The sequence below is a fragment of the Callithrix jacchus genome, chromosome 17 (genome assembly GCF_049354715.1).
Source record: "Callithrix jacchus isolate 240 chromosome 17, calJac240_pri, whole genome shotgun sequence".
NCBI classification, from domain to species: Eukaryota; Metazoa; Chordata; class Mammalia; order Primates; family Cebidae; genus Callithrix; species Callithrix jacchus.
This window is the reverse complement of record NC_133518.1, coordinates 52827360-52848858: the sequence shown is the minus strand read 5'-3', so window position 1 is coordinate 52848858 and position 21499 is coordinate 52827360. Positions and strand designations below refer to the sequence as shown.

The following is a 21499-nucleotide window of genomic DNA, read 5'->3' as shown; positions in this document are numbered from 1 at the left end:
TACTCATTCATCCAACAAATATTTATTGAGTACTTACTATGCACCAAGCACTGTTCTAGGCAGTTGGATCAATTCAAAAAAGAAAAAGAAAATATTTCCTGTTCTTGTGGACCTTATATTGTAATGGGTGACTGATGAATCATAAAATATTAGGGAAAAGCAGAACATGCTGGAAAGTAGCAAGTACTAAGAAGAAAATACAAAAGCAGAGACGGTGAATAAGTAGTACAGAATATTGGTAAAGATTACAGTTTAAAGAGGGTGGTCAGAATATGTCTCTCCGAGAAGATGACATGATGGCTGCTGAGCTGACGATAGACCGTAGGGCAGTGAGGGTAGAAGCAGGAAACTTATTGAGAGGTGACTGAATCAATCAGGTGGGGAACGGAGTAGTAGTAGAAATGGTGAGAAGTGTTGGGATCCTGGTTACAGGTCCTACTAATTGATCTGATTATGAAAGAAACTAGACTACTAGAATGTGAGAGAAAGAGAGGCATCAAAAATAACTCAGAGGGTTTTGACCTGAATAGGAAGTGACATGAACAGAAATGGGGAAGACTGAGTGGTGTTAAGATATTTTAGAGGGAAGAATAGGAATCTGACGGGGCACAATAGTTGTAAGATTATTACCTACTAGACAGCCACAGAGAAGTGTCAAGTAGTTAGTTGAATACATGAGTCTGGAGTTTAGGAGGGAAGTGACGAGTGTGAAAGTTTAAGGGAGGATTTAAAGCCATGAAACTAGATGACCCACCTTAGGAGAGAATGTGAATAGAGGACAGAAGAAGTCTAGGGATCAGGGAGATATGGAGGAACAAGCATAGTAAAACCAGAGAAGATCATTTTGCAGAACATATTAGGGGACTTTGTTGATTTTCTCAAAGTCTTCTTCCAATTTCCTAAAATTTAAATCATGCTACTTGAAGAGTCTGTTGTCACTGTTACTGATTTTTCAGTTTTTTAGTAGTTACTTGACCTAATGCTCAGGCCCTTTCTTATCAATGACAGCACACGTTTCCAACATGATTTTCATTACTTAGTCCATTTTGTGTTGCTATAACAGAATATTACAGTCTGAGTAATTTATAAAGAAAAGATATTTGTTACTCACAGTTCTGGAGGCTGGGAAGTCAAATATTAAGTTGTCATCATCTGGTGACATCGTGGTAAGGGCCATCTTGCTGCATCATCCCATGGCAGAAGGCAGAAGAGCAAGAGAGAAGGAGACAGGGGCAAAATCATCCTTTTATCAGGAACCCATTCCTCCAATAACTAACCCACTCCCATAGTAATAGCATTAATCCGTGCATAAGGCAGAGCCCTCAAGACCAAATTGCTTCTTAAAGTTCCTGCCTCTTAACACTGCTGCAATGGGGATTAAGTTTCCAACACATGAACATTGGGGGACACATTCAAATCACAGCATGCACTATGTGAAACCCTCATCTACAAGTTTTGCAATGCCATTTTAATGAAGTCAGTTTACTTTGCATTTTCACTTTGTGTTTACCTTGTCACAGCTCACCAGTAACAGAACTCTTAGTGTGATGGGCAGAGATAGAAACTAGCATTCAGCAAAGAGGGTGGACTAATTTTATACACAAACATTTATCAGTAAATATTTTTAAGTTCTGATGCCCTAAAAATCCTTGTAAATTTGGGGGCTTGGGTAATGAATATTAGATGATAATGACCTTCTGTGTATCCATTAAACCATTAGCAATGTCTCCAGGTTGTTGAGAAATCATAGATATTAAAAATCAGCTTAGAGATTGTTCCAGAAGTTAATATCTTCATTTATAAAGGAAGACAGTGACTGGCCTGGAGAGCTGAGTGACTAGACCACCCTCTAACCCCCCATGTAGTGCCATTAGCATACTTAACATCTGTCCCTCAGTTTCCTCAACTGTAAAACAGGACTTATGTTGCATACCTCATATGATTGTGTATATGACACATAAAATAGATATCAAGTGCTTGCCATAAATTTGTCTTTGTGTGTTTGTGTGTGTGTGTGTGTGTGTGTGTGTGTGTGTGTTGCTCTGTGGCCCAGGCTGGAGTACAGTGGTGCAATCTCGGCTCACTGCAGCCTCTGCCTCCGGGGTTCAAGCAGTTCTCCTGCCTCAGCCTCCCAAGTAGCTGAGACTACAGGCGCATGCTACCATGCCTGGCTAATTTTTTTATTTTTAGTAGAGACAGGGTTTTACCATGTTAGCCAGGATGGTCTTGATCTCCTGACCTCGTGATCTACCCGCCCTGGCCTCCCATAGTGCTGGGATTACAAGTGGGAGCCACTGCACCCAGCCATTGTTTGTTTGTTTGTTTTAATACCAAGTTCTGGCCAGGATATGGAGCTAGTAGAACTGTCATACACAGCTAGTGGAAATGCAAAATGGAACAGCCACTTTGGAAAACAGGAGCAGTTTCTTCACACTTGATCTTAGCCAAAAGGCTGAGAAGCAATAAGCAGTGTCTTATCAGGTTAAATATACACTTGCCATACAACCCAGAAATTCTACTCGTAGGTATTTATCCAAGTGAAATGAAAATATATGTCCACACAAAAACCTACATATGAATACATACAGCAACTTTATTCACAATCTTCAAAAATTGGGAACAACCCAAATACTAGTCAGCTGTGAATAGATAAACCAACTGAAGCACATCCATACAGTGAAACACTATCAGCAATTAAAACAACAAATTATAATACACACAACAGTTTAGATGAATCTCAAAGACGCTATGTTACTGAAAGGCACCAATTCTTAAAAGCTATATTCTGAAGGATTCCATTCATATGACATCCTGGAAAAGGCAAAACTGAAGGAACAAAAACAAGTTAGTCATCACCAAGGGGTAGAGGGAGGATTTAGTTACAAAAGGATATGAGGGAATTTTGGTGTGTGATGGAATTGTTTGTGTCTCAATTGAGGTGTGGGTTAGGTGACTGAAGGAGTTTGTCAAAACACATAGAGCTATACATTTGAAAGAAGAACTTTCGTTATATAGAATTTTTTATCAATTTAAAAAATATATAAAAATAAGAGGCAATTCCACAAAGATGAAATAAAAACAAAACATTCCTGGTACTTAATAGACTCTTTAAAAAGTCTTCTTCTATTCTCCCCTTCTTTCCCTGAGCAAGAACTACTCATGATTGAAAGCTTTTTTTTTTTTTTTTTTAGGCGGAGTTTCACTCTTGTTACCCAGGCTGGAGTGCAATGGTGCAATCTCGGCTCACTGCAACCTCCGCCTCCTGGGTTCAGGCAATTCTCCTGCCTCAGCCTCCCGAGTAGCTGGGATTACAGGCACGCGCCACCATGCCCAGCTAATTTTTTGTATTTTTAGTAGAGACGGGGTTTCACCATGTTGACCAGGATGGTCTCGATCTCTTGACCTCGTGATCCACCCACCTTGGCCTCCCAAAGTGCTGGGATTACAGGCGTGAGCCACCGCGCCTGGCCTGAAAGCTCTTAAAAATAATTTTATTACTCAGATATTATTTTTAAAAAGAGTGAAATGCATGACTTACAAAGGATTTTCTTCTGGCTTTTGAGTCATTTTTACCATTTTTTCAACAAATGATTATTGATCACCTATAAGCAGATGTCTTTCTGAGCTCTCACTTACAACTGAATCTGAACATTTAGAGCTGAAGGAATCCTTAGAAATCATTTATTCTATGTGGCAGATGAAGTAACTGAGGCTCTGAAAAGTGAAAGTCACTCACCCAGTACCACCCAGAAAGTTGGTAAAGAATCCCAGCCAGCACTTAGAGTGTCTTATGGGGCTTCAGTCTTTTCACTGTGCTCAGCTTTGCAGGCCCTGAACTTTATGCTAAGAAGCTAATAGCCGCTTTGAGAAGTGATTTCTTCAGCTGTATGAATGTACCCTTTAGTGGTGGGATTTACAAAGTGTGATGGGGGTGCAGGGAAATATTTGGGACAAGGCATTGTATTCTGAGCTACTGGAAACTCACTTCACAAGCTGCTTCCCTTAAGAGGAGTCCTTCTTTCTTACAGTACAACAGGAACAACAGAAACAGATTGCAAGGAAGAATCACTAGCAGGTACCTGGAAGTGGCAAGATCCTTCTCCTATTACCATCAGGGCTTTGCTTTTACCCAAGAGAAGTGAGAACCTTCTTGAACTGGTGTAGGTGGAGCTCTCTAATAACACCCCAAGATAATGAAAGGCACTCTTGAAGTGTCATCATTTAGACTAATACATAAAAGGATGGATAACCAAAGGGTAAGAGCTGGTAAATCCCAAAGGCATGAGCAATGCAAATTGAGGGACATCCAGATCACTGAAGGAAACTAAAGAGACATGACAAGTAAATGGAACTCATAATTATTTTGAATGCTTTGTTATAAGGCAGTATTAGACAATTGAGGGAAATCTGAATGTTTCCATATACAAGATAACAGAATCAGATATATCAATGTTAATTTCCTGATTTTTGTGGCAGTTCTGTGGTTATGTAGGAGTGTTTTTATTTGTAGAAAATGTATGAAATACATTTGTATGAATAAAGTACATATCTGAAATACAAAATGTATGAAGTACAAGTGTATGAAGTATGAGTGGGGGACACTGGAGTAGCAACTTATTCTCAAAGACTAGGGGACAAAAGAGTTCTTTATACTATTCCTATAATTTTTCTATAAGTATGGGATTAATTCAAAATTAAAATAATATTTAAAATGTGAGGACATTTTCTTTTTTTAAATTATACTTTAAGTTCTGGGGTACATGTGCAGAAGGTGCAGGCCTTTTACACAGGTATATACGTGCCATGGTGGTTTGCTGCATCCAACCCCCTGTCATTTACAGTAGGTATTTCTCCTAATGCTATCTCTCCCCATTCTCCCCACCTCTGCTATCCCTCCCCTAGCCTCCCACCCCAACAGACTTCAGTGTGTGATATTCCCCTCCCTGTAACCATGTATTCTCACTGTTCAACACCTACTTATGAGTGAGAACATGCGGTGTTTGGTTTTCTGTTCCTGTGTTAGCTTGCTGGGAATGATGGTTTCCAGATTCATCCATGTCCCTACAAAGGACATGAACTCATCCTTTTTTATGGTCGCATAGTATTCCATGGTGTATATGTGCCACATTTTCTTCATCCAGTCTATCATTGATGGGCATTTGGGTTGGTTCCAAGTCTATGCCATTGTAAACAGTGCCACAATGAATATATGCGTGCATGTGTCTTTATAATAGAATGATTTATAATCCTTTGGGTATATACCCAGTAATGGGATTTTGCTGGGCCAAATCATATTCCTATTTCTAGATCCTTGAGGTTGCCACACTGTCTTCCATGTGAGGACATTTTCTATATTATCCTTATAAAACTAAGCAGATATGGCTCTATTCTTTAGAGCCCCTTTGAGATAGTCTATAATTGATGGGCAAATAAGTAGATGTGATAAAATGTATTTTTTTAATAAATGAAAGGTAAGCACAGCAAGAGGTAAGTAAAGGAATGTGGAGGATGAGAGATTGAGTTTGGAGGAAATGGGCAGGGGAGAAAGGAAGAGCTTCCTCGGTGTTTAATAGTTTTTCATCAGCAGGGGAGTCAGCCAAACATATATTCGGGATTTGCCTCCAAGCAGTTCAAATTCTGGAACCTTAGGAAACCTTCCTTTAGGACTCCTATGTCCAGGGACCATAATCCAGCCCAACACTGTCCTGAGAGTCCTGAAACCTGGTCTCTAGTCCCCTATTTGTCCCCAACTGCCAATTCAGTCTTGGGCAAAACAACCTGTAAATGAAGCATGTGGACTAAAATGATGTTTGAGAATCCCTAAAAAACTTAAAAGGCTTTTGATTCTTGAACAAAATGATAAAATTTAGAAAGGAAATACAGCATAGAAAGAAATAGATGGAAAAAATTGAAAATATAAGTTATTTTCATTTGAGATACCCAATAACTAAATGAATAGTTCCTGCCACCCCACTTCCTTCTCTTTGAAAAAAGAAATGTAAGAACTCTTTTAATTTGAACAGCACAGAGAACACTGCCCTCCCTTCTCACATCTTAGATAACAGCAAGAGAGTTCTCTTAAATAGAATGTTCTATTTATGAATCCTAAAAATTCAAATGCATCATTGCAGAATTATAGCATGTTTTCAAATATTGAAATAAATTTACACTGTAACATTCCAAGGCTGGAGCATCTATCACTTTGCTGTCAGCCTAAAGTGAATTTGTTTATACCATGACTGATTTTGTTTTTGACCCATAATTTATTTAGAATGTATTATTTTAAAATTTACTCACATGTGTAAATGTTTAATCTTTATTTTTGTTACAGATTTCTACTAATTTTATTGTGGTCAGATACTAGAGTTTATATGAAACCAATTATTCGGCATTTGTTAAGGCTTAAATTGTCTAGCACGCAGTCAGTTTTCACAAATGTTATATGAGAGCCTGGGAAGAATGTCTTTTCCCCAGTTGTCAGGGAGGGGAGAGCTCTCTGTGTATCTACTAAGTTCAGCTTATTAAGTATGTTATTAAGATATTTTCTATCATTACTAATATTTTGAATGTTTCAGTTATCAATAACTGAGCAAGTTATATTAAAATCCAACACTGTGAACATGTATCTGACAGTTTCTCTTTGTAGTGCTTTCTGTATTTTATTAGATGCATGCTCATTTAGAATTATTTTCTTGTGAATTGAATTATTATGCAATGACTTTAATAATGCTTTTTTAACTTAAGATACATTTTTATCATAATATGGCTACCCCAAATTTCTTCTGGTTATTATTTGCCTGGTAGCTTTGTGAAAAATTATTTTCCTTTCAGTCTTTCAGTGCTCTCATGTTTTAGGTGTATTTCTTGTAACAATATCTAGCTGGATTTTGTTTTTTAGTCAGTGAGTCTAGTCCATCTACATTTACTGTGATTATGAATGATGGTGACTATTTAAGTCACAATTAAAATAATCCTTTTAGAAATGGTTAGCTTTAACATTATATTAAACCGACAACTGCACTCAGGATCCTGCCCAGGGTGAACTGAGCAGGAGGGAAGTGCCACTGACAGAAAGAGGGCTTCAAGGCACATGTCTCATCTGGGCACGCTACATACTATGGGGCCATCTACCAGTGCACCTGCCTGCCTCTGCAGAGAGAGCTGTTCTCTCTTTGCCCACCTGATTCAGAGACAGCCAACTGAAACATTATGTACAGAGAATTTTAAACCTCTGTCTGTAAAATGTAACATTAATGAAGATTCCCCATGCTTATTAGCACCAAATAATTGTTGAAATAACAATATTAAAGGTAAAATACATTGCACTGTTCTATTCCTGCAGTGACTCATACATATTTGATGTGCAGAGATTTCTTATATTCTATAAAATCATTTTCAGGGTTCTGTGCCTGGGTTCTCCTAAGGCTTTCTGGTAAACTAGGTTTTCATGATTATTTCTAAGAAATTACAGGTTTTTCACTCCCACTGTGTCATTAGCCTCCCGGTGTCTTTTTTTTTTTTTTTTTTTTCCAAATTCATCCAGAGAAGTTTAAAAAAACTAAAATAATATCTTAACCGAGATAGAACTACAAAATTGTTTGAAGCTTCCAGTTTAACAGAAATAGGACTGCTGTGGAATTCACCTCTGGGAAAGCAACAATAATGTGCGTGATAGTAAAATAATAGCGGTCATGCTAAGGTGTATGTGTGTGTTTGTGTGTGTATATATGTATGCACGGATGTATATGTATGAAATCCCCAGTTAAATATAAGAAACCCAAGACAAATAAAATTTAAGTATTTTACTCCCTTCCAATGCTATAACAAAATACTTCAGACTGGCTAATTTATAAACAAACAGAAATTTTATGGTAAATGACTTTTACCTCATTTTTTAAAAAAAGAATTAAAAAATATATGTATACAAAGAAGTGGCCAGGGGAACTGGCCATATGAAAGTCATTAATCCCACTGCAAGAGTAGTTTCAGGGAAAAGGGTGGACCAAGACTCAGGAGTAGACTGAAAAAGAGTGTGCAGTAAAAAAGCAACAAATGTAACTCCAGAAATGTTGTTGAGAATAGAGATCAAAGTGATGGGTTGAGGAGGGGATGAGCCGTGGGGAATGTCGAGGTTAAAGGAGGTTTTATGGTTTAGGACAAGATATAGCAGGTCATGTGTGTGCCCTGACAGGAATAATCCAGTAGACATACAAAGTGATTGTGAGGTAAAGAAAGATGTCTGGAGGAGGGAATGTCACTGGGATGGTGACAGAGACCAGGATCCATATCACTCAGGTAAAGTTTTGTCTTTGATAGGAGCAGGAAGGATCCCTTAATTCGGCACAGAAGAGGAGGCCAAGTTTATAATTGCTGATCCAAATAAGTAAGCAGTTTGAGTACCGGGAAAATGGAATGTTTATGTGATTGTTTCTGTTTTTCATTTGAGAAAATGGGTAAAGTCATTGGCTGAGAACTAGGGTGAGGGATTAGCAAATTTAAGAAAAGGAAAACGTGATATCCAAAAGATTATTGCTAAGGCCAATGTTGAGGAGCTTTTTCCTTTTTTAATTTTACTTCAAGTTTGGGGATACATATGCAGATCTTGCAGGATTGTTACACATGCCATAGTGGTTTGCTGCCTCCATCCCCCTGTCACCTACATTAGGTATTTTTCCTAATGTTATCCCTCCCCAATCTCCCCACCCCTACTGTGCCTCACATAGCCCCCCACCCCCCAACAGACCCCAGAGTGTGATGCTCCCCTCCATGTGTCCATGTGTTCTTACTGTTCAGCACCTACTTATGAGTGAGAACACGTAGTGCTTGGCTTTCTGTTCTATCAGTTTTCTGAGAATGATGGTTTCCAGCTTCATCGATTTCCCTGTAAAGGACATGAACTCATCCTTTGTTATGGCTGCATAGTATTCCATGGCGTATATGTGCCACATTTTCTTTGTCCAGTCTATCATTGATGGGCATTTGGGTTGTTTCCAGATCTTTGCTATTGTAAACAGTGCTGCAGTGAACATATGCATGCAAGTATCTTTATAATCGAACTATTTATAAACCTTTGGGTGTATACCTGGTAATGGGATTGCTGGGTCACATGTAAATTCTATTTCTAGATCCTTGAGGAATTGCCACACTGTCTTCCACAGTAGTTGAACTAATTTACACTCCCATCAAGAGTGTAAGAGTATTCCTGTTTCTCCACATCTTCTCCAGCATCTGTTCTTTCCAGTTTTTTTAATGATCGCCATTCTAACTGGCATGAGGTGGTATCTCAATGTGGTTTTGATTTGCATTTCTCTAATGACCAGTGGTGATGAGCATTTTTTCATATGTTTGTTGGCCTCATATATGTCTTCTTTTGAAAAGTGTCTGTTCATATCCTTTGCCCACTTTTGAATGGGTTTGTTTTTTTCTTCTTGTAAATCTATTTTAGTTCTTTGTAGATTCTGGATATCAGCCCTTTGTGAGATGCGTAGATTGCAAAACTTTTTCCCATTCTGTTAGTTGCCTGTTCACTCTAATGATTGTTTCTTTTGCTGTACAAAAGGACTTAATGACTAAAACACCAAAAGCATCGGCAACAAAAGCCAAAATAGACAAATGGGACATGTCTCCAGATTTTTTTAATGATTGCCATTCTAATGGGCATGAGATGGTATCTCAATATGGTTTTGATTTGCATTTCTCTAATGACCAGTATTGATGAGCATTTTCTTGTATGTTTGTTGGCTGCATAAATGTCTTCTTTGGAAAACTATCTGTTCATATCCTTTGCCTACTTTTTGATGGGGTTATTTTTTTTTTGTATATTTGTTTTAATTCTTTGCAGATTCTAGATATTAGCCCTTTGTCAGTTGGGTAGCCTGCAAATATTTTTTGCCATTCTGTTGGTTGCCAGTTCACTCTAATGATTGTTTCTTTTGATGTGCAGAAGCTCTTAAGTTTCATGATATCCCATTTGTCTGTTTTGGCTTTTATTGCCATTGCTTTTGGTGTTTTAGTCATGAAGTCCTTGCCTATGCCTATGTCCTGAATGGTATTGCCTAGGTTTTCTTCCAGAGTTTTCATGGTGTTAGGTCTTATGTTTAAGTTTTTAATCCATCTGGAGTTAATTTTTATATAAGGTGTAAGGAAGAGGGCCAGTTTCAGCTTTCTGACATGGCTAGCTAGTTTTCCCAATGCCATTATTAAATAGGGATTTCTTTCCCCATTGCTTTTCTCAGGTTTATCAAAGATCAGATGGTTATAGATGTATGGTGTTACTTCCGAGGCCTCTGTTCTGTTCCATTGGTCTATATCTGTTTTAGTACCAGTACCATGCTGTTTTGATCACTGTAGCCTTATAGTATAGTTTGAAGTCAGGTAGCATGATGCCTCCAGCTTTGTTCTTTTTGCTTAGAATTGTCTTGGCTTTGCATGCTCCTTTTTAGTTCCATATGAAGTTTAAGGTGGTTTTTTCCAGTTCTGTGAAGGTCAATGGTAACGTGATGGGGAAAGCATTGAATCTATAAATTACTTTGGGTAGCGTGGCCATTTTCACGATATTAATTCTTCCTAACCATAAGCATGGACTGTTTTTCCATCTGTTTGTGTCCTCTCTTATTTCCTTGAGCAGTGGTTTGTATGTCTCCTTAAAGAGGTACCTTGTTAGTTTTATTCCTTGGTATTTTATTCTCTTTGTAGTAATTGTGAATGGGAGTTTGTTCATGATTTGGCTCTCTGTCTGTTATCAGTGTACAGGAATGCCTGTGACTTTTGCAAATTGATTTTATATCCTGAGACACTGCTGAAGTTGCTTATCATCTTAAGATTTGGGGCTGAGATGATGGGGTCTTCTAAATATACAATCATATCATCTGCAAATAGAGACAATTTGACTTCCTCTTTTCCTAATTGAATGCCATTTATTTCTTTTTCTTGCTTGATTGCTCTGGCTAGAACTTCCAGTACTATGTTGAATAGGAATGGTGAGAGAGGGCACCCTTGTCTGGTGCCAGATTTCAAAGGGATAGCTTCCAGTTTTTGCCCATTGAGTATGATATTGGCTGTGGGTTCGTCATAAATACCTTTATTATTTTGTGATACATTCCATCAATACCTAGTTTTTAGCATAAAGGGCTGTTGAATTTTGTCGAAGGGCTTCTCTGCATCTATTGAGATAATCTTGGTTTTTGTCTTTGGTTCTCTTTATATGGTGGATTACGTTTATAGACTTGTGTATGTTGAACCAGCTTTGCATCCCCAGGATGAAGCCTACTTCATCATGATGGATAAGCTTTTTGATGTGCTGTTGCAATTGGTTTGCCAGTATTCTATTGAAGAATTTTGCATCTATATTCATCATGAATATTGGGCCTGAAATTTTATTTTTCAATTGTGTCTGTGCCAGGTTTTGGTATCATGATGATGTTGGTCTCATAAAATCAGTTAGGGAGGATTCCTGCTTTTTTTACTGTTTGAATAGTTTTAGAAGGAATGATGCCAGCTCCTCTTTGTATGTCTGGTAGAATTTGGCTGTGAACTCCATTTGGACCTGGACTTTTTTTGGTTGGTAGGCTATTAATTGCTGCCTCAACTTCAGTCCTTGTTATATTGATCTAGTCAGGGTTTTGACTTCTTCCTAGTTTAGTCTTGGGAGGGTGTAAGTGTACAGGTATTTATCCATTTCTTCTAGATTTACTGGTTTATATGCATAGAGTTGTTTATAGTAATCTCTGATGGTAGTTTGTATTTCTGTGGAATCGGTGGTGATATCCCCTTTATCATTTTTTATTGTATCAATTTGATTCTTCTCTCTTATTAGTGTGGCTAGTGGTCTATTTTGTTCATCTTTTCCAAAAAACAGCTCCTGGATTTGTTGTTTTTTTGAAGGGTTTTTTGTGTGTGTGTCTCTATCTCCTTTGATTCTGCTCTGATCTTAATTATTTCTGGTCTTCTGCTAATTTTTTGGATTTGTTTTCTCTTGCTTCTCTAGCTCTTTTAATTATTATGATAGGGTGTCAATTTTAGCTTTTTCTTGTTTTTTTTTATTGCATTTTAGGTTTTGGGGTACATGTGAAGAACATGCAAGTTTGTTGTATAGGTACACACATGGGAGTGTGATTTGCTGCCTTCCTCCCCTTCACCTATATCTGGCATTTCTCCCCATGCTCTCTCTCCCCAACTCACCACCCCGTGTTGTCCCTCCCCTATGTCCCCCCAACAGACCCCAGTATGTGATGCTCCCCTCCCTGTGTCCATGTGTTCTCATTGTTCAACACCCGCCTATAAGTGAGAGCATGCGGTGTTTGCTTTTCTGTTCTTGTGTCAGTTTGCTGGGAATGATGGTTTCCAGTTTCATCCATGTCCCTACAAAGGACATGAACTCATCATTTTTGATGGCTGCATAATATTCCATGGTGTATCATCTCTAGCACCTGTTGTCTCCAGATGTTTTAATGATCACCATTCTAACTGGCATGAGATGGTATCTCAATGTACTTTTGATTTGCATTTCTCTAATGACCAGTGATGATGAGCATTTTTTCATGTTTGTTGGCCTCATGTATGTCTTCTTTTGTAATGTGTCTGTTCATATCCTTCACCCACTTTTGAATGGGCTTTTTTCTTGTAAATCTGTTTGAGTTCTTTGTAAATTCTGCATATCAGCCCTTTGTCAGATGGGTAGACTGCAAACATTTTTTTCCCATTCTGTTGGTTGCCAGTTCAATCTAATGATCATTTCTTTTGCCATGCAGAAGCTGTGGAGTTTGATTAGGTCCCATTTGTCTATTTTGGCTTTTGTTGCCAGTGCTTTTGGTGTTTTGATCATGAAGTCCTTGCCTACACCTATGTCCTAAATGGTTTTGCCTAGATTTTCTTCTAGGGTTTTTATGGTGTTAGGTCTTATGTTTAAGTCTTTAATACATCTGGAGTTAATTTTAGTCTAAGTTGTCAAGAAGGGGTCCAGTTTCTGCTTTCTACATAGCTAGCCAGTTTTTCCAACACCATTTATTAAACAGGGAATCCTTTCCCCATTGCTTGTTTTTGTCAGGTTTATCAAAGATCAGATGGTTGTAGATATGTTGTGTTGCCTCCAAGGCCTCTGTTCTGTTCCATTGGTCTCTATCTCTGTTTTGGTACCAGTACCATGCTGTTTTGATTAGCCTTGTAGTATAGTTTGAAGGCCAGTAGCCTGATGCCTCCTGCTTTGTTCTTTTTGCTGAGAATTGACTTGGCTATGTGGGCACTCTTTTGGTTCCATATGAAGTTTAAGGTATTTTTTTCCATTCTGTGAAGAAGTCATTGGTAGTTTGATGGGGATAGCATTGAATCTGTAAATTACTTTGGGCAGTATGGCCATTTTCACAATATTGATTCTTCCGAACCATGAACATAGAATGTTTCTCCATCTGTTTGTGTCCTCTCTTATTTCGTTAAGCAGTGGCTTGTAGTTCTCCTTGAAGAGGTCCTTTACATCCTTGTTAGTTGTATTCCTAGGTATTTTATTATCTTTGTAGCAATTGTGAATGGCAGTTCATTCTTGATTTAGCTCTCTTTAAGTTTGTTATTGGTGTATAGGAATGCTTGTGATTTTTGCACATTGATTTTTGTATCCTGAGATTTTGCTGAAGTTGCTTATCAGTTTCAGGAGATTCTGGGTTGAGACACTGGGGTCTTCTAGATATACTATTATGTTGTCTGCAAATAGAGACAATTTGACTTCCTCCTTTCCTATTTGAATACCCTTTATTTCTTTTTCTTGCCTGATTGCTCTGGCTAGAACTTCCAGTACTATATTGAATAGGAGTGGTGAGAGAGGGCATCCTTGTCTAGTGCCAGATTTCAAAGGGAATGCTTCCAGTTTTTGCCCATTCAGTATGATATTGGCTGTTGGTTTGTTGTAAACAGCTTTTATTATTTTGAGATACATTCCATCAATACCTAGTTTATTGAGTGTTTTTAGCATAAAGGGCTGTTGAATTTTGTCAAAGGCCTTCTCTGCATCAATTGAGATAATCGTGTGGTTTTTGTCTTTGGTTCTGTTTATGTGGTGAATTACGTTTATAGACTTACATATGTTGACCCAGCCTTGCACCTGCATTTAGCTTTTTCTTCGCTTCTTATGTGGGCATTTAGTGCTATAAATTTCTCTCCAGACACTGCTTTAAATGTGTCTCAGAGATTCTGGTATGTTGTGTCTTTGTTCCCATTGGTTTTGAACAACATCTTTATTTCTGCCTTCATTTCATTGTTTATCCAGTAGTCATTCAGGAGCAGGTTGTTCATTTTCCATGTAGTTGTACAGTTTTGAGTGAGTTTCTTAATCCTGAGTTCTAGTTTGATTGCACTGTGGTCTGAGAGACTGGTTGTTATGGTATCTGTTTTTATGCATTTCCTGAGGAGTGATTTACTTCCAATTACATGGTCAGTTTTAGAGTAAGTACGATGCGGTGCTGAGAAGAATGTTTATTCTGTGGATTTGGGGTGGAGAGTTCTGTCGATGTCTATTAGGTCTGCTTGGTCCAGATCTGTGTTGTTCAAGTCATGGATATCCTTATTAATTTTCTGTCTCATTGATTTGTCTAATATTGACAGTGGAGTGTTAAAGCTTCCCACTATTATTGTTTGGGAATCTAAGACTCTTTGTAGACCATTAAGAACTTGCTTTGTATATCTGGGTGCTCCTGTATTGGGTGCATATATATTTAGGATAGTTAGCTCTTCTTGTTGCATTGATCCTTTTACCATTATGTAATGCCCTTCTTTGTCTCTGTTGGTCTTTGTTGGTTTAAAGTCCATTTTATCAGAAACTAGGATTGTAACACCTGCTTTTTTTTCTCTCTCCATTTGCTTGGTAAATCTTCCATCCCTTTATTTTGAATCTATGTGTGTGTCTATGCACATGAGATGGGTCTCTTGAATATAGCACACCAATGGGTCTTGACTTTTTATCCAGTTTGTCAGTCTGTATCTTTTGATTGGAGCATTTAGGCTATTTACATTTAAGGTTAATATTATGTATGAATTTGATCCTGCAATTTGGATACTAGGTGATTGTTTTGCCCACTAGTTGATGCAGTTTCTTCATTGCATTGTTGGTCTTTACCATTTGGTACATTTTTGCAGTGGGTGGTACTTATTGTTCCGTTCCATGTTTAGTGCTTCCTTCAGGAGCTCTTGTAAGGCAGGCCTGGTGGCAATGAAATCTCTGAGCAATTGCTTGTCCATAAAGGATTTTATTTCTCCTTCACTTATGAAACTTAGTTTGGCCTGATATAAAATTCTGGGTCGAAAGTTCTTTTCTTAAGGGATGTTGAATGGTCCCCACTCTCTTCTGACTTGTAGGGTTTCTGCTGAGAGATCCACTGTAAGTCTGATGGACTTCCATTTATGGGTAACCCAACCTTTCTCTCCAACTGCCCTTAGCATTTTTTCCTTCATTTCAACCCTGGTCAATCTGAAGATTATGTGCTTTGGGGTTGCTCTTCTTGATGAGTCTCTGTTGTGTTCTCTGTATTTCCTGGATTTGAATGTTGGCTTGCCTTGCTAGGTTGAGAAAGTTCTCCTGGATAATATCCTTAAGAGTGTTTTCCAGCTTGGATTCATTCTCCCTGTCACATTCAGGTACACCAATCACACATATGTTAGGTCTTTTCACAAAATCCTTTATTTCTTGGAGGCTTTGTTCATTTCTTTTCACTCTTTTTTCTCTAATCTTGCCTTCTCATTTTATTTCATTGAGTTGGTCTTCAATCTCTGCTATCCTTCTGCTTGATTGATTCAGCTATTGAAACTTGTGTATGCTTTGTGAAGTTCTCATGCTGTGTTTTTCAGCTCCATCCAGTTGTTTATGTTCTCCTCTAAGCTGGTTATTCTAGTTAGCATTTCATCTAACCTTTTTCAAGGTTCTACGCTTCTTTGCTTTGGGTTAGAACATGTTCCTTTATCTCAGAGAAGTTGGTTATTACCCACCTTCTGAAGCCTGCTTCTGTCAGTTTGTCAGACTGATTCTCCATTCAGTTTTGTTCCCTTGCTGGTGAGGAGTTGTGATTCCTTGGAGGAGGAGAGGCATTCTGGTTTTTGATGATTTCATTCTTTTTGCAATGGTTTCTTCCCATCTTTGTGGATTTACCTACCTTTGATCTTTGAAGTTGGTGCCTTTCGGATGGGGTTTCTGAGTGGATATCCTTTCTGTTGATGTTGAAGCTATTTCTTTCTGTTTTTTAGTTTTCCTTCTAACAGTCAGGTCCCTCTGCTGTAGAACTGCTGGTAGTCCACTCCAGACCCCACTTGCCTGGGAATCACCCATGGGGGCTGCAAAACAGCAAGGATTGCTGCCTGTTCCTTCCTCTGGTAGCTTCATCCCAGAAGGGTACCTGCCAGAGGTCATCCAGAGCTCTCCTGTATGTGGTGTCTCTTTGGATATATGGGAGTCAGGGAGCCACTTGAGGAGGCAGTCTGTCCCTTATCAGAGTTCAAGTGCTCTGCTGGGAGCTCCATTGCTCCCTTTGGAGCTGCTGGGCAGGGACGTTTAAGTCTGCTGCAGTGGAACTCACAACCACACCTTTTCCCAGGTGCTCTGTCCCAGGAACGTGGGGCTTCATTTATTAAGTCTCTGATGTGTTGCCTTTCTTAAGAGATACCCTGCCCAGCAAGGAGGTAGTCTGGTCATAGTTTGCCTGCAGAGGTGTTGCTGAGCTGCTGCATAAACTTCCTTGCAATTTTGTTTACATAGGTAAGGTTAGAACTGCCTCAGTAATGGTGGATGCCCTTCCCCCACTGAGCTCAACTGTCCTGGGTTGATCTCAAACTGCTGTGCTGGCTGCAAAACTCTCAAGCCAGTGCATTTCAGTTTGCTGGTCTTTGTGGGGGTGGGGGGCCTGCCAAGCCAAATCACTTAGCTTCCTGCCTTTATCCCCCCTTTTTTCAGGGGAATGGTCTGCTCTGTCTTGAAGAACACTGTTCCAGGTGCCAGTTATAGTGGCCATCCAGATTTGTGCTGGAAATTGACAGTGCTTGTAGGCCCAGTGAGAATCTCCTGGTCTGTGTGCTGTAAAGACCACGGGAGAAGCATAGTATCTGAACCTCTCTGAACCAGAGTGCTGGAATGGCCTCCACTGGGTGGGGGTGGGGGTCCTCCAGCCTGTTGCACTTCTTGAGTGAGGCAGTGCCCTACCCTGCCTCAGTCCGTCCTACTTGGGATACATCCACTGTCCAACCAGTCCCATTGAGACAAACCTGGTATCTCAGTCAGAAATGCAGAAATCAGTTGCCTTCTGCATTGCTCTTGCTGGGAACTGCACTCTGGAGCTGTTCCTATTCAGCCATATTGGTGGAAGTCCCTTTGAGGAGCTTCTTCTTTATGTTCTCTTCTAGGAGTTTTATGGTTTTGGATCTTATTACATTTAGGTTTGTAATTCATTTTGAGTTTTTGTGTGGTGAAAGGTAAGAGTTCAGTTTCTCTCTGTTCCCTATTACATCTTCTTGGTGCCCTTGTTGAAAGTTTGTTGACAATATATGTTTGGATTTATTTATGGGATCTCTACTGTGTTCCTTTGGTCTATGTTTCTGTTTTTATGCCAGCATGATAGTGTTTTGATTACTATTTAAATCAGGAAGTGTGGATGTTTCTCACTATTGCTTTGTCTATTTGGAGTTTTTTATACTTTCACACCAATTTTAGGATTGTTTTTTATATTTCTGTAAAGAATGCCATTGAAATTTTGACCAGAACTGTGTTAAATCTGTGTTTTGCTTTGGTAGTATGGATATTTTTAACAATATTAATTATTCCCATCAATGAACATGGGATATCTTTCCATTTATTTGTGTCTTCAATTCCTTTAATCAATGTTTTATAGTTTTTAGTGTACAAAAACTTTACACTTTTGGATTAAATTTATTGCTGGGTATTATTTTTTGGATGCTATCCTAAATGGGATTGATTTACTGATTTCTTTTTCAGCGAGATTATTATTTGTATATAGGAATACTACTGATTTTTAAATGTTGATTTGTAACCTCTAATTTTACTGAATTCATTTAGAAGTTCTCTGGTTTTGTTGTTTGTTTTGGTGGCGTTTTTGGGGTTTTCTACATATAGAACATGTCATCTGCAAACAGATAATTTTACTTCTTTCTTTCTTAGATATGTTTTATTTCTTTTCCTTCTTTCCTCTTGCTAATACTTCCAGTACTATGTTAAATAGAAGTGGTGAGAGTAGGTATCCCTGCCTTGTACTAGATCTTAGCAGAAAAGCTTTTAATTGTTCCTTACTTATGATGTTAGTGGTTGGTTTTTCATTAATGACCTTTATTACGTTGAGAAACTTGCCTTCTACCTAAACTAGTAAGACTTTTTACCCCAAAAGGATGCTGAACTTTGCAAAGTGCTTTTTCTGCATCAATTGAGACAATCATGTAGTTTTGACCTTTCATTCTATTAATGTGATGTATCAGATTGATTACCTATATATGTTAAACCAGTCTTGCTTGCCAGGTAAATCCCACATAGTCACATATATGTCTTGTATAATTTTTTTGATGTGTTGTTGAATTTGGTTTCCTATTTTTTTTTTTTGAGGATCTTTTCATCAATGTTCATCAGAGATATTGGCCTGTAGTTTTCTTTTCTTGCAGTGTCTTTGTCTGGCTCAGGTATCATGGTGATGCTAGCCTTATAAAATACATTTGGAAGTATTCCATGTAGCTCTATTTTTTGAAAGAGCTTAAGAAGTATTGGTAATAAGAGGCCAGGCACAATAGCTCATACCTGTAATCCCAGCACTTTGGGAGGCTGAGGTGAGTGGATCACTTGAGGCAGGAGTTCAAGACCAGCCTGGCCAACATAGTGAAACCTGTCTCTACTAAAATCAGTAGGTGTGGTGGCACACATCTGTAATTGCAGCACCTCAGGAGGCTGAGGCAGGATAATCACTTTAACCTGTGTGGGGGAGGTTGCAGTGAGCTGAGATTGTGCCACTGTACTCCAGCCTGGACAACAAAGTGAGTTAGACTCCATGTCAAAAAGAAAAAAAGTATTGGTAATAATGCTCAATGTTTGGTAGAATTTAGCACTGAAGCCATCTGATCCTGGGTTTTCATTTCTTGTGAGGATTTTAATCTCAATCTTCAGTTTATTTGTTATTTATCTCTTCAAGATTTATATTTCTTCCAGATTCAATCATTGTAGGTTATATTTTTCTAGGAATTTATTCATTTCCTTTAGATTATCCAATTTGTTGGGATATAATTTTTTCATAATAGTCCCTGTATTAGACTATTCTTGTATTTCTATTAAAAAAAAAAAAAAGTTCAATTGGCTCATGGTTCTGCAGGCTGTAAAAGCATGGTACCAGAATCTGCTCAGCTTCTGGGGAGGCCTCAGAGATCTTTTACTCATGGCAGAGCTGGGAGTAGGGAGGTCACATGGTGAAAGCAGGAGCAAAAGACAGTTGGTTGGGGCTGGGGAGATGCCACACTTTAGAACAACTAGATCTCATGAGAACATGCTCACTATTGTGAGGATAGCATCAAGCCTTGCGGGAATGGCCCTGGTGACCCAAACACCTCCCACCAGGCTCCACTTCCAACATTAGGGATTACAATTCAACATGAGATTGGGATGGGCACAAATATCCAAACTATATCATTCTGCCCCTGGCCTCCTCCAGATTTCACGCTCTTCTCACATTGAAAAATACAATCATATCCAAAGAGTTTCAAAGATGGCTGATTAGAAGCAGCTCCGGAATGCAGTTCCCAGCAAGACACAGAGCTGAGTGATCTCTGCATTTCCAAATGAGGTACCAGGTCCATTTTAATGGGACTGGTTGGACAGTGGGAGTAACCCAAAGAGGGCAAACTTAGGCAGGGTGGAGTACAACTGATTGAAGGATCAGGGGCTCTCCCCCTCTGGGATTCTGGTTCAGATACAGTGCTTCACCCAAGCCCTCTGCAACCCACAGAACAGGAGATCTTTGCTGGGCTGAAAAGCAGCCCCGAGTTACCTGAACAGAGCCGAGCAGCAAACCCAGCTGATGTCATGGGCTGTTGGCACAGAACAAAGTAGACACATTGGCTAATGCCTAGAAAGTCTTCGGGATAGAGCTACCCATCCACTCCCAGAAAGAACTAAAAGCAGGGAATCAGGAGAAATAGCTAGGCAGGTCCCTCCCCCACAAAGCCCAGCAAACCAAAGCCCTCTCGCATGAGAGTTTCGCAGCCAGCGCATCAGTTTAAGCTCTACCCAGAACAATTGAGCTCAGAACAATCCTCACTGGGAGGAAGAGCAGCCACCACTGCAGAGGTGAGTCTGATCTTCCAGTATAAGCAAAAGACACAGGAAATATACGCAGCAGCTCCACTGAATCCATGGCAGCCCGGCAGCACCTCTGCAGACAGACAAAGGAAACACTGCCACTACAAGCAGCGCTCTGAGATCAAAGCTAGATAAATCCAAGAATATAGGAAGAAACCAGCACAAAAATGATGAAACCATCAAAGACCAGAACACCTCACCTCCACCAAGGGATCACAGCTTCTCACCAGCAAGGGAACAAAACAGGATGGAGAATGAATCTGCCAAATTGACAGAAGTAGGCTTCAGAAGGTGAGTAATAACAAAATTCTCTGAGCTAAAGGATTATGTTCTAACCTAATGCAAAGAAACTAAAAACTTTGAAAAAAATGTTAGACAAAATGCTAACCAGACTAACCAACTTAGAGAAGAACATGAACGACTTGATGGAGCTGAAAAACACAGCATGAGAACTTCACAAAGCATACACAAGTTTGAACAGCCCAATCAATCAAGCAGAAGAAAAGATATGAGAGACTGAAGATCAACTCAGTGAAATAAAATGAGAAGGCAAGATTAGAGAAAAAAAGAGTGAAAAGAAATGAACAAAGCCTCCCTAACATATGTTTGATCAGTGTACCTGAATGTGACAGGGAGAATGAATCCAAGCTGGAAAACACTCTTAAGGATATTATCCAGAACTTTCCCAACCTAGCAAGGCAGGCCAACATTCAAATCCAGGAAATACAGAGAACACAACAAAGATACTCCTCAAGAAGGGCAACTCCAAGGCACATAAATTGTCAGATTCACCAGAGGTGAAATGAAGGAAAAAATGCTAAGGGCAGCCAGAGAGAAAGGTTGGGTTACCCATAAAGGGAAGCCCATCAGACTCACAGTGGATCTCTTGGCAGAAACTCTACAAGCCAGAAGAGAGTGGGGACCATTCAACATCCCTAAGGAAAAGAACTTTTGACCCAGAACTTCATATCCAGCCTAACTAAACTTCGTAAGTGAAGGAGAAATACAATCCTTTATGGACAAGCAATTGCTCAGAGATTTCATTGCCACCAGGCATGCCTTACAAGAGCTCCTGAAGGAAGCACTAAACATGGAAAGGAACAACCAGTACCAGTCACTGCAAAAATGAACCAAATGTTAAAGACCAACAATGCAATGAAGAAACTGCACCAACCAATGGGCAAA

General features: G+C 39.1%; 1 protein-coding gene and 1 long non-coding RNA gene across 9 annotated transcripts in view; one reads left to right on the top strand and one right to left on the bottom strand.

Annotated features, from left to right (window-relative positions):
- Positions 1-21499, bottom strand: part of LOC118148961 (uncharacterized) — an 87970-nt gene that overhangs the window by 19915 nt on the left and 46556 nt on the right. The window contains exon 2 of the long non-coding RNA XR_013528646.1: positions 1112-1181. This is a non-coding gene — a long non-coding RNA (uncharacterized LOC118148961). The remainder of the gene's footprint in view (positions 1-1111; positions 1182-21499) is intronic.
- Positions 1-21499, top strand: part of NEK11 (NIMA related kinase 11) — a 330810-nt gene that overhangs the window by 294898 nt on the left and 14413 nt on the right. For 2 of the 8 annotated variants that reach the window (XM_078354243.1, XM_078354242.1), the window contains one exon: positions 8317-8383. The exons of 5 other annotated variants lie outside the window; for them this stretch is intronic. In XM_078354243.1, the coding sequence (XP_078210369.1) occupies positions 8317-8374 (58 nt within the window). In that variant the 3' untranslated portion in view covers positions 8375-8383. Of the gene's footprint in view, positions 1-4028; positions 4279-8316; positions 8384-21499 lie in introns of those variants that run through there. One more of the 8 variants, XM_078354240.1, reaches the window with a different exon arrangement.